Source organism: Anoplophora glabripennis, unplaced genomic scaffold (assembly GCF_000390285.2).
Source record: "Anoplophora glabripennis isolate ALB-LARVAE unplaced genomic scaffold, Agla_2.0 scaffold272, whole genome shotgun sequence".
NCBI lineage: Eukaryota > Metazoa > Arthropoda > Insecta > Coleoptera > Cerambycidae > Anoplophora > Anoplophora glabripennis.
The window spans coordinates 540,895-555,057 of record NW_019416854.1 but is presented as its reverse complement, the minus strand read 5'-3'; the positions used below and the strand labels follow the sequence as shown (position 1 = coordinate 555,057).

Genomic DNA, 14,163 nt, shown 5'->3' with positions numbered 1-14,163 from the left:
GTGAATTTTAATGTAAATATTCTCGATTTTGATTAAAATCCTAAGAAAAAAATAATATTCACTAAATCAACTGCTAATCAGTTCTGTTATTTTATAAAATGTATATTTCATTAAAAGTAGAATCATATATTTAAAAATATAACATCTGGACATGCATTTTTAAATTGTATCTACTGTCATTATTGAAAATTAAAACTAATTCCGTGACAGAGTTAACAATAAATTAAATTTTATGTATTTGGTATTGCAAACAATCTATTGCAAACTCCAGTTTGCAATATGAAGACAGAAAAATAAATCATCCAAATTCAACGCAATTAAAGAAAATTGCACACAATCTATTTAAAACAAATTCGTTTGTGGACGCACAATAAATAACATTTTTCAATTTCACGAAGATTAATGATATAAGATAAGTGTTCTCATTCGATTAAAATGAAAATAGCGTTGTAAAGTTACTTTTCCAATTTAAGATAACATGTATTTTCGTGACTAACAATTGAATTGTGTTTGAAGTTTGTTGTTCGTATTTTATATCTCCCAAGTTCTTCGAGTTTTTGTAACTATATATTATTTAAATAAATTACTGATTTATTTCAAAGATGTTTTAGTAAAGGTAAACTATTATTTTACGTTGATCCAGTATTTTATTATATTGTTATATCGAGTGTAACGGCGATATTACAACAAAATTTCAAGGCTTCTCTTTTCAAAATACAAAAAAAAAACAAGCGTAACTGATTTTCTTAAAACAATTCCTAAGGGCTCTACGGTACAGCAAAAACAAATTTCAAATTTGGTACAATGTAATTCCCTCGTAGTAGATACTTTTTTGATGAAACTGTTTAAGGGTTGAATGACCTTTGAGAGAGCACTATTCAGCCTAAGGCATGGACGTACGTGTTGTGTTTGTTGAAAAGGTTACAAATAATAAGTATGCAGTAAATATATGAGAAAACTGTTTGTTTTCATAGTTTCAGTAACTCTAATTCTCATTAACAATCACGCTGTTAAATATGCCTTGCCACAACGAACAAATATGTACGTGATTAAGATATCACAGGGCAACAAAATTTGACGAAAGATCATATCCAACAACCAGACCTCACTTGCCTAAAGGTTTTTGGTACGCAGAATCCAAATCCTGCGTCAGAATTGCTCCTATACGTCACGTTTCCCAGGTGTCCTAACCTAAAACTGCAAAAAACAGTTTTTTTGCTACATCTGAGCTTATATCACAGAGCGAAACATTTTTTTTCTAAAAAACGCTTTTTTCAGATTTGAAAAATCTTTTTTATTCGCGGAGATATCATTCAATGCGTTTTCATAACAGTGGTACTAAAATTGCAAAAAAGTTCTTCAGAAAGCGGAAGTAATATATGTTTTTTGGGTCGGCCATTCCGAATCTGATCTCCAAATTATTCTATAACTTTAGTTACTTTCCTAACCTAAAACTGCAAATTCAACCTGTTTGAGGTGTAGCACTCGCAAGTTATTGAGCACTTAGGTTAATCTGTGAGGGGTTTAGCGTTTGCAGATTATTGTGTACTAAGGTGAACCTGTCGTGGGCAGGTAGTGGTTATTGTGGTAGCGATTATATAATCTTCAAAATGACAATCTAAAAACAGAATGAAATGAATTAATGAAAAATCTCATGCACATGTAAATACAAAATAATAAAATAAGCAAGTTTATTTTAAATAAAAATTCCAATTATAATATTAACAGCTAGTGACAGATACAAAAGAAACACCACCTGGCCATGTGACAGCACTTGTCAACCGTTACGTTATTTATCTCAATATCTGGTGCGAAGTCTACTCTCTCGTTTTTCGCTATTTATTTAATCCATATACATCTACTGCTCCCGATAAATTGGTTCTTTCTTAACTGTCATCTATTGCACATCTAAATGTTGTGTCTTGTTCGACAAAATACTGTTGCAACAGAACCAATGTATGCGAATCGTTTTCCATTCCTCTATACAAAAGCCACAGGAAGCTGATCAGTACAGCCCCATATGTAGTTGCAGTACCGTTTCATATGCAATGCGTACATATTCAATATTTTTTCGAGCGAAAATATTTTTGCTCGCAAGGGAATTTTTGAAAATACTAGTTTTCAATATCGCTCAGTAATATTGGGTCTGGCACGACTAACAATTTCTTAATAGAACTAGGATATTTACAAGAAGACACTCATCCAGATTACTCTGGTAGGTACTATTATTGTAAGGATCTAAATACTGAATTTTCCGATAGGTAAATAGAGTGAAATCCTATTCTGCGTATTAGTTATTTTATAAGGCGAATAGCTAAAAAGTTTAATGTATGGCAAAGAAGTTATGCAGTGGCGTTTAGGAACTATCTTTGAATTAAAGCAGTATCACTTACTATTAGATAACGGCTAGACATTTTCACAAATATGCTTGATTCTATAGTTCAATGAGCTCCCTTATGTGTTGACGAAGGTGGGAACATTTCACAATGTGTCAAGTGCGAATTTAATGTGCCATTTTCTCTCAACTACAGTAGTTCTCAATATATTCACATTTCTTTTATTGAGTAGGGTTAATATCTATTATTTATTTATGTTTACTCATTTTGTCATATGATATGATAAAAGAGAACACTCTAAATATCCTGTAGATACTCATAAATTCACAATGTAGTTATACTGTAAATTATCTTGAATTATAAAATTATTTCAGCCACTACATTTGCGTTTCATCTTCATGATTACACTTTTGGCTTATAAACTACTATTTTAAATCAAAATTTCACTCGTATATCAAAATACTTTGGCAATTAACTAAAACTGAAAGCAAATACTGTTGATGCGGTACAATTCATTACACAAAACTTCGCAGTCTAAATTCACAGAAACATCAACAAAAACAGATTATTTCGAAAGATACCAGCTTTACGTTCTGTAGTTTGCTTCCCAAGTAGTTTAGATGCAATGCTCTCCATGTGCTCGTAAATAATTTGTTGCTACAGTTTATATTAATTTAAGGGCGTTAAAACTAGATAAAATTTTAAAACATACATTTAACACTTTTCTGTGGACATGTACTTAAATAAAATACCTACGAAAACTTTCGAACTTAATATCAATTAAGTCGCAAATGATAATCATTTCTGGGGGTGTTCTACGCCTCCGCTCTTACGCCGTTATTTTTATTCGTTAATGACTGGAGAAACTCATGCCCTCGCAGTAAGGAAAAATGTGTAATTATAATTTTATCTTGCCAAAGAAATATAAAATGTCATGGCGCTACATCAGCGGCGGCTCGTGAGTCTGGAAATGGAGAGGTTAATTTTAAATCAGTTAACATACTTCAAATGATAATTTATATAACAAATCAATGCTTCAGTCCTTTTGAGATGCAAAGTTGTCAGTACCTTTCTCATTGATGTCGTTTACCTGCTTCATCAACAATTTCTTCCATATTAAGTATAGCGAACCTCGAGGCAAAATCACTATTCTTGCTTCTATTTCTATAAAATGTCTTAAAATTTAAAAATGAGAAAAATAATACACAAGTTATTGTTAATATACAGAGGTACCATAGCAGTTGCGCCTTATTCTAATGCACGATTTCTAGTAATACATTGAACCTTTTTATAATCGTATATTTATGTGAAAATTCATTATAAATACGGAGAGTGTGAAGCTGAGACTATGCGTCGTCGCCGTCGGTCACTGCAATTAAACATTTCAAAAAGCACAATGCCGCGGATTTTAACAATGCATCTGCATCCATTCAAGATTCAGCTAACCCAGGAATTGAAACCAGACAACCAGTTAATACACCGGATTCGTTGATGGACGGGTAATTTTGCTAAGAAAATCATCTTGAGCAACGAAGCGCGTTTCCATCTTCATGGTTATGTGAACAAGCAAAACTGTCGAATTTGGGGCAAAGACAATCTTTCAAGGACGACCACTGGTATACCCAAAGAGTGACAGTTTGATGTGGGTTTTACGGTGGTATGGTGGGGTGATTGGTCTGTTATTTTTTTAAATTGAGGCTGGAAACGCACTTTGTTTCTTGGTTAACAACTAACGTCTTAAATTCTTCTTGGTTAAATATGGTCGATCTCCATGATAAATCGACAGACCTAATAATTGAGTTAAATCAACAATCGGATTAGACCAAATGGCATTTGTTATTTCATTAATTTAAATATAATTGTCACAGCAGAAGAACAGAAGCATCAATTTGGCATAATTTTATGAAATTTTGTGCTATTTTGTGGACATATTTAAAGATGACGACGAAGAATTAATTCAATTTATTAATGATCCGCGGGTGTATACATTTAAATAAATATCTGGAGAATTTTTTAACATATTTCGACTAAGGAAAATGACTGTTAATAGAGTTTTATAAGAAAGTCAACATTTGATACAACTTCTTGATTTTCAATATTAATCGGTAATTATAAGAAATTATGTTCAAAACAGAGTCAAAATGTCAAAACATCGCAACGCACATTGAAGATTGAGGTTAGAAATCTCTTGTTAGAGCTCCAAAATTATATTAATTTAATTATATTAAAGTTTTATTTCTTGGTTTCTATTCTATCTCATTTTATTACATTGTAAACAGATCTATCTCTCTTATAGTTTTATTTATGAGCCTACCTTTGCAAATGTTTCTAGTCCGACTTAATGATACATTAAACATAATGTTCTAATAAATGCAGAAGTAGATTTTTATTAGACGATTATTCTTTTATCGGCATTAATTAATGCCTAGTTTTAGTCAGGACAAAAAATTGGTTGTTAAACAACAACAAATATCTTTCTGGCACAAAAAGTCTTTGACACTTTTACATAACATGTTGTATTATGTAAAAAGGTATTCCATTTAAATACGTAGATTAATTAATCAATCAGTCAATTCCTATAATTATTATTGTTATACGCTATTAAAACGACACCCCGTATGTTTATGTCTTATGTATATATTTATATTCATCAAGGGCGCTTTTATTAATGTACATATCAACAAAACATTTCATATTCAAATGATATTAATGTCCGTTAAGTTTTACGCCCCAATAGAGTTGGTCAGTTGGCAATGACATATTGTTACATTATGCAAAATAACAAGACATAAATGACTATTATGTCACAAACATACATACAAATCGATACGTGAGAACACTGTGATTTATGGATATTACTCACTAAACGTCTGCTGTCTTTTTCAGACTGAAACAATGGATAACTTTTCAGTACTTGTTATGCAGAGCCTTCATATATGATTACAAGTCACATGACCAGCAATTTTGTTTGGAACAGTAACTTTATTCCCTTCACGCTGTCAATTAAATTTCGGTAAAATTAAAAAGTATAGAAACAATATGATCAAGATTCCATTAAAACACAGTATTCTGTTTCTTAGATGACGGCCCAATAGTATTAGAGACTACTTCGATTTGAATTTTGAAAATTTGGGATACCGGGTTTTTGGGCATGTCTTTCTCAACTAAAATAATGACGTTCACGTACCACTTCCGGTTATACCGGAAATCGCCATCAACTTGCTTATTTTAAATGGAACACCCTATATATTATTGCAATTTTTAGGTGGACTTTTATGAAGTTTCCCTATTCCTAAAATTAACCGTTTTCGAGATATTTAATGTTTTTCAAAAAAATGGAGAGAAACAGTGACTAGCTTCAAACCATGTGTATTTTATAGTAAGAAAGACAAAGCAGCTAGCTAGACCCCTAAGCTTCCCATCCATAGTATCAAAGTGGCTTAATTGCATACAGGGTGCTAGAAATTTAATGCCGAGTTTAGTTAAATTCAAACCTTCATAAGTCGGTTTTTTTAAATAGAACACCCTGTATGTTTTTCTATATTCTGATACACAATTTTATTCCCTTTCGAATGGTATCAGGGTTCCCTATACCTATCTCTTCTAGTTCTTAAATTATCTACTATTTTTTGTGTAATCACCTAAAATCATGTAATTTCGTACGAGGATAGCTGTGGAATTTTTAGCAAAACTTCAAAATCAAAGGACCCCCTGCCCACCTTATGGGTTCTGGTTCCTGGCCAAATTTTCTGAAAACGCAGCATGTTGTACTGTTTAACCTTCCGATTAAAAGTCTCCATAAGATCTAGGTCTGACAGTCAATAGTTTCTGAGATACAAAGCTCGGAAGCATGGTCTTTTATCAAGATACAGCCATTCTCAAACTTTCACGGGGAAAAATGGGTTTGAGGGTGTGTAAGGATGGGTGTGTATGTAAAGGGGGTAGTAAGAGCGGGTGAATAGGGAGAGAAGGGAGTAGGGGTGAGAGGGGAGGTAGAGGGGTATGTTATGGAGGGAGTGAGAGGGGGATCTTGTTTACGATTAGTATATACGTAAGTGTAAATGCTTATGCACTAGTTTGACTCGCTATACAGGGTGTCTCATAATTAGCTGCCAACCCTGAACAGGCCGATTCTATGATCAAAACTAAGTAAAAAAGTTCATATGAACATGGGTCCGGAAATGCTTCCTAGGGGCACAGGGACCCATTGAAGAGGGAGGAATGGAAATCATTTTTTTGCAATATCTCTCAATCGCGTTGTGATAAATGAATGAAATTTGGTATACACAGCTAAATTTTGATGAGCAATTTGATGGACTAATCCATTTATTTCCATAAGGTCCATTGGGGTGGGTACGGGGGGCCCTTGGTACTTTGCATGTGTAACTTTTTCATCTTTGACTTTTTAACAAATTGGACAGCAAATTCCGTTTTCCCGAACTGTTTTACGTTAAAAAGGTACTCTTGTTTCAAATTGTTATCTTTAACGGTTTCTGAGAAAATCGCTCTTGAATTAATCCCACTTTGGTCAATTTCATAGTAATTTAAACAAAAAAATTTTTTTGTTTAAATTTAATGTAATTTTAATAAAAAAAATAATAATAAAAAATTAAATTAAATAAAAATTAATCCTTTACATGGAAAAGAGAGGAAAGGAAAATTATTATTATTATTTTTTGTTTAAATTACTATGAAATTGACCAAAGTGGGATTAATTCAAGACGTACATATATTTATATATTCGTCCTAATTATAAGCCGTAACACCTGTTCCCTCTCCCCTCTTCCCCTGGTTATCCTCAACACACACCTAATCTCACCTATCCCCGAAACCCATTTTTCCCTGCGGAATTTTGAGGATGACTATTTTTTGATTGGCAATGCTATAATGGCTAATACGAGATTTCGCAGATTTGCATCTCGAAAACTATTGACTTTCAGGCCTAGGTCCCATGGAGACTTTTGATCGGAAGGCCAAACAGTGCAACATACTGCGTTTTCAGAAAATTTGGCCGAGAACCAAAACCCATAAGGTGGGTGGGGGGTCCTTTGGTTACACCAGAATTACCGCTTTGGACATAACTATTTTGTACTAAAGGTGGTGGCACCACGAAAACTTAAACAGTTTTCACATATGCAGTAAAACAGTATTCATCCGTAAAAAGCACTGGCAAAATTCTACACGGGGCTGAAGATCATAGTTATTTAATGCCTGAACCCTTTCTACATGATAGGGGTGTAATAATTGTTCCCGTAGTACACGCCATACGGTAGTTATAGTTCTTCCGAAGTCAGTTGAATATGTATAAAAAACCGAGCAATCAAATTTAATGAGTTTCATGGGTCCCTATAAAAGTTTTCTGCTAAAGGTAGAAAATTATAATAATTTGTATATAATGCGTAGAAAATTTCTATTATATGTTCATTTTCAACAACATATTTTAATTATTTATGTCCTCAAACAATTTTAATATATTGATGGTAAATTTCGTTTTGTTCCATTTCAAAATGTCTACAAAATGCCATGTTGTAATACTATTAGTAAACCAAATATCCCTCTTATTTTTCCGTTTCGCAATTGTAATATGAATGAAGGGTGCCTATAATAAATTAAAATTATCTGAATCACACCAAATTCCACATTCCCGCACTGCACTGCTAGGCGACAACTCGACAACTGAATTTTGACAACGCAATGGACGAGAGAAACAGTGGGCATTGCTCTTTGACCGCATGCTCATTCTTCAACTGAGCGTATACATTTCTACCACCTGCACTTTTCATTCGACCAGATCTGTATATGGGTATGGGCTAAATAAATGTGGGAACAAGCTTTTCAAATATTTCAATGCCGAGTTGCTGCTTAGCGACCGAGCCTGGTACATACCTTGAAGATATTGGTTCTTCAATTGACTTCGGAAAAACTATACACCCACTTCTCGGCCAATGTCGCGAGTAATACTGCAACATACAATGCACGTGCACAAGATGCACAGGGTCCGCTTACAATTGTGGTTAATTTTCGTAATTAATTTTCTCGAAAATAGAAGCATTTAAACCTTCAGTTGCTTAATAAAAGCTGCTCATTTTCGTGCCCTCTGTCACACTTTTCAAGGAACGCTCTTTTTTCAAAAACATCCTGTAGACGTACATTTTCCATATATTTTCTTAGCATATACCTACCGAGTGATGCACTACGTCACGTCATATGCAGGCTATAGCATCTGTTGAAGACAAACGACTCAGTAGAATCCTCCAAACAAAACGTTAATGCTCTATTATTGTTTCAGCCTTTACATGATGGAAATCGACGGCGTTCTCCACTGGGCAGTGCCGGTCGGCGCGCTAAGGCAACCTCAACCCCTCAGCTTTTAGAAGCTCCCAGCTCAGAAAACAGGTGTGTATATATACCTACCTCAGTGGTCCTGATAATTCGCCCGAGTATAACTGAGTAGTTAACCATTTCCCGAATGTTTAGTTTACTACAGCGACCGCCTCATATAGCCTCACATCGGTAATTTGCTTAACTTGCCGTTTGTAAAGGTGACATAAAGGGACTGTAAAGTAGGCCCGCTCACACACACACATACTCACACACGGCACACAATTATCTTCATCTGTATGGGGTTTTGTTAGTTCGTTTGCAGACCTCGGGCTTTTCATCTTATTTTCCCCTATTAAACTAAACTGCGTATAACTAGAGTTGGTATGCATAATTACGGTTAGTGCTAATAAATAATGAGACAGACGGATGTAAAAGGATGTTTCTATGGAAACGTATATATATTAGGGACTACACGTTACCATATTACGCCCAGAGAATGTTTTTTCTAGTATCAAGCCAAGCCAGTGCATGCATGAGACTAAAAATTAGTTTAATTTTTTAAATGCATGGTATCTCAAAATTAGTTTGGTCGAGAGTTTGGTGCATTCTATAACTGAAGATAAAAAGAAAAGTTTCGTATGTACATAACATTCTGCCTCACTTATCTTTTTAACTTACTACTTTCGTACTTGGTAAGGCCATAGTTTTAGGAATTTTTTTTTATCTAAATAAAAAAAAAACAATTAAATACTGTATTTGGGAGACACAAACCAAGCTTTTATATGTTTCTGACAGAACATGGTGTAGATAGACCGTTTCCTTATTTGCACGGCGTGATAGGTCTATCTGTAGTAGGTATGGCTGAAAAAGTCAAAGTGTTGTTAGGGTACTTCTTTCACCATGTCTTCCTTATTATTAGTTAAACCTTATATTACTGTTATGTTAAGCAAACGCTTTATCTAAATATATAACGGTAAGAGTGTTCTATCAAAAAAATGTGTAACTTTGGTTTTTATCTCCCAATTGCAACATTTAATTTATTTTTCTAAATATAGTATTGAAGTCACAAGAAAATTTCCTGAGCTTTGACGAGTCATTTTTCTAAATATTTCCGAAACCAATTGAGATAAAATGAAGAAATTTAGAACCTCGTTTGGAACTGAGTATCGTTGTTATATTGGGATCTAATAATTAAAAACTAATAGTATATTTTGGTGTCCTTCTGGGACTGTGAACAAATATTGCTTCAACTTTTTCGTGGGTAGTGTTCTGCGGTTTGAATTAAAAAATTAAAAAATTTGAACAATTTTCCTGTGAAAATATGCTTTAGTATTATTTAACAAAGCTAAAACTGATTTAAAAATTGTTCCATGCAGAAAATACAGAGGAACGGAAAATCAACTGTGCAGTGCTGATATTACATAGAACTCATAAATTCTATTCTGTTATGATATAGGAAAAAAGTTGAATTCCTAAATAAGCATTTTTATTTAAACGATACTTCAAGGAAATTTTGAAATATCTTCATAACATTGTTTTTTAGCCTCCTCCTTCCTTTCGGCAATACTATATGTGACCTGTTACACATACCTAGCTTCTAAACTCAATTTTCAATTGTTCACATGATTTTCCAGACGAATATTGCGATAAACAAATCAGTTTTATTGAAAATTATTCCGTACTATTAGGAAGTGTTTTATGTAAAGTACAAATCATACAGGTACATCTTTTTACTGCGAAATTGTCTAAAATGTATAAATTTTAGTCATACAATTAATTACAAAATACTATGAAAAAACTAAGCCGAAATTTGGCCACAGTCCCCCAATCTGGAACGTCTCAGGCAAAAATTTAGAAATTATTTTTAAGTACTAGGTACATACAGGGAGGCCAAATGAAAACGAAACAGAGCCATTTTCAGGAACTGCGGCAAGATTGTAGAAAAACGCTCAGACCCGTCGATTTTAATTTAAAGGGGGACAATCTTCGCTGGTATTTTTGACTCCGCCACTTTCACCCGCAAGCAAGGGTAAGCATCACCCTAAAATATTTAAATGACATTGCAGGTTGAGTAATATTTCTTTTGAAAGCTCTTACAATTCTCTTTACAACAGACTTTAAATTTTATAATTCCGCCCAATATTTTGAAAAATAATTACATTTTAAAATTTAAATTATGTTTAGTTGCTTACTTACCACTTACTTGATTAAATGTTCAAACTAATGACCGCCCGCTTCCATACAAGAATAAAGATTTTGTTCGAAACGTTCGCGCACATTCCGAAGCATTTCCGGAGTGATTCGACGGCATTCGTCGACGATTCTTTGACGCAAATCTTCCAGCGACGCTGGCTGTGTTTTATAGATTTTACTTTTTAGGTATCCCCACAAAAAGAAATCAAGGGGCGATAAATCCGGTGATCGTGGAGGCCACTCAATGCTGCCTCTTCTCCCAATCCAATTCCGTAGAAAACGTTGGTCCAAATACTGACGGACAATTAACGCATAATGCGGAGGAGCACCGTCCTGTTGAAAAATCAAATGATCTTCATCATACTCTGGAACATTTTCAATAATATCAGTCAAGGCAGGGTCAATAGCGTCTTCCAGTAATTGCAAATACATTTGGCCAGTCAAATTACCAGGTAGAAAAAAAGGACCCACCAGCCGGTCACCGAAAATTCCAGCCCATACATTTAATTTTTCCGGTTGCTGTGTATGCACCTCGTGAAAAACTCTTGGGTTTGAATCGGACCAATAGCGGCAATTGTGACGATTTACCGTCCCGTTCAAGAAAAAACTGCATTCATCAGAAAAACAGATGTTAAAAAGGAACTGTGGATCGTTCCCTGCTCGCTCACTCATTATTTCGCAAAATTGCAAACGGCGGTCATAATCATCCTCATGAAGTTCCTGGACTAAATGTATTTTGTATGGATGGAATTTATTCTTCTTCAAAATGGTTTGTATGCTAGTTCGATTGATCCCAGACACAGATGCCAGCTGCCTCGTACTTAATGTAGGATCAAGATGAACTTGTCCCAAAACTGCAACTTCACTAGCTTCATTAACTATAGGTTTTTCAATTTCTCGTTTTTTATTGGCTACGTTCCCTGTCTCTTGAAATTTTTTTACTAACTCTAGAACATACTTCCTCCTGACATGTCGATCTTGATGTTGTTCATTAAATAGCTGAGCTGTTCTATTCGCACATTTATTGTTCATAAAGTAAAGCGAAATGATATCTACCCTTTCCGCAATGGAATAAACCATAGTGTTTAATTTTCAAAAACACAATTAAATAAACTACCAACCAACGCTTCCAAATAATACTAGAAAATAATTTGGAATCCACTAATTTTACGTTCATTGTGTGTGTATAGCATTCATTTCTGTTTTTTACAATTGTGTTTTTTTTACGAAAGTGATAACAAATCGCCAAAAACCAATGTAACGCAAGAAATACTAAATTTATACCATTGGCGTACTTAACTCGAATGACTGACATTTTTACCGTTACTAATTGTTTGTACATAAGTTTCAACTTTAAAATCAAAATTCTTAATAAGTATTGGGCGGAATTATAAAATTTAAAGTCTGTTGTAAAGAGAATTGTAAGAGCTTTCAAAAGAAATATTACTCAACCCCCAATGCCATTTAAATATTTTGGGGTGATGCTTACCCTTGCTTGGGGGTGAAAGTGACGGAGTTAAAAATACCACCAAAGAATGTCTCCGTTCAATCCAAAATCGAGCGTTTTTCTACAATCTTGACGCAGTTCCTGAAAATGGCTCTATTTCGTTTTCATTTGGCCACCCTGTATATTCCAAATCTAATAGTGATATGAATTAATTATGTAGAATCTGAAAATACGTCAGAATTTTTAAAATAATAATGAATTATATACAAAATTCTGGGTAATTTTATTAATTTAACATATCTAGAAGTAAAAGTGTTGGAAATTAAATGATAATGAATAACTTCAAATTATTTTGTAATTATTGAAATTCTATAACTTGATACTTTTTAAATCTTCAGACATGCATAAAGAAACTTGTGCATATGTGAGTATTTCCAAAGGATGTTAAACTTATTATTTAGCATAACATATTTAGAGCAAAATGTCTAGACGTCATATGAGGTAGCATATAATACTTTGAAAAGAAGTAATAATACATATATGTTTTGCTCTTTGCAAGAGACACTTTAGACAGGAAATTTTTCCAAACGATGAATAAGGTCATTCCCTTGCTGTTAATATATCTTTTTTGTTCATATTTGTTCTATTTTCAGGACGTAAAACTCGCACCTTACTAACAACACTATATTTATTGGTAAAAGCCGCAAACATACTATATGGTTTCACAGATAAACGGTGATTCTTATGCTAGTTGAGAATCCTAAAAACTGCTTTAAAAACTTCGTGGTATTCGCAAAGAATAACGGCGTGTTTTAATCATACATAACAATATTATTTACGTAAAATATTTAACACACAATTCATAATTTTTTGTGATTAATCTTGTATAAATAAAAAGTCAATGTTAACATTTTTTTAAACGAATTCCAAGTGCTCTGCTCTCCTTCAGAAATGTAATTTTCAACAGTTCAACAACTCAGAAAAGATTGAAGATACAGACTTCAGATTTTATACGAGGTTTGATCAAAAAGTAATGGGAATTGTTAAATTTTTTATCCCATTCCCTTCAAAGTGGTCACCCTGTGATATTATACACTTAGGCCAACGTAGTTCTCAAATTCACGTTATTTTTTTATCAAACCTCGTACATTGCAGTTCTGCATTTTTCTGTTCATAATTTGAAAATTTCGCAAGTGGCGTAAAAATTGGGAATTTATATTATAAAATAAAAACAATATACAGGGTGTCCCGTTGTTTCAAAAAAACTTGTGTGCTAGTTCCCCGTGGAAAAATAATAGGGGTAGTTCATGTAAAGTTTTTTTCTTAGACGCCCTCTTTTCAAGATACAATGTGTTGAAGTTGTTACTTTCCAAATGGTTTTCCTTAATTATCTTTAAATCGGCTAAAGATAAAAATGTCAAAATTTATACACGAGTAAACTTCAACTGTGCGTTAAGAATAATGTGCAAACGCTTTCTTTCTGAAAAACAGTGTCGCCGATACAGGTAATTGAAAGGGTATATCCGAAGAAAAAATATGTTAAAAGCCAAAATTTATTAGATAGATAGATAGATAGATGGATGGATGGATGGATGGATGGATGGATGGATGGATGGATGGATGGATGGATGGATGGATAGATGGATGGATGGATGGATGGATGGATGGATGGATGGATGGATGGATGGATGGATGGATGGATGGATGGATGGATGGATGGATGGATGGATGGATGGATGGATGGATGGATGGATGGATGGATGGATGGATGGATGGATGGATGGATGGATGGATGGATGGATGGATGGATGGATGGATGGATGGATGGATGGATGGATGGATGGATGGATGGATGGATGGATG

General features: G+C 33.8%; 1 protein-coding gene across 1 annotated transcript in view; it reads left to right on the top strand.

The window, feature by feature from the left end:
• The window catches only part of LOC108906105 (spermatogenesis-associated protein 13), a 191,513-nt gene that overhangs the window by 69,247 nt on the left and 108,103 nt on the right, over nucleotides 1–14,163 (top strand). Inside the window, exon 3 of the mRNA XM_018709264.1 lies at nucleotides 8,626–8,732. Within this exon, the coding sequence (XP_018564780.1) occupies nucleotides 8,626–8,732 (107 nt within the window). The remainder of the gene's footprint in view (nucleotides 1–8,625; nucleotides 8,733–14,163) is intronic.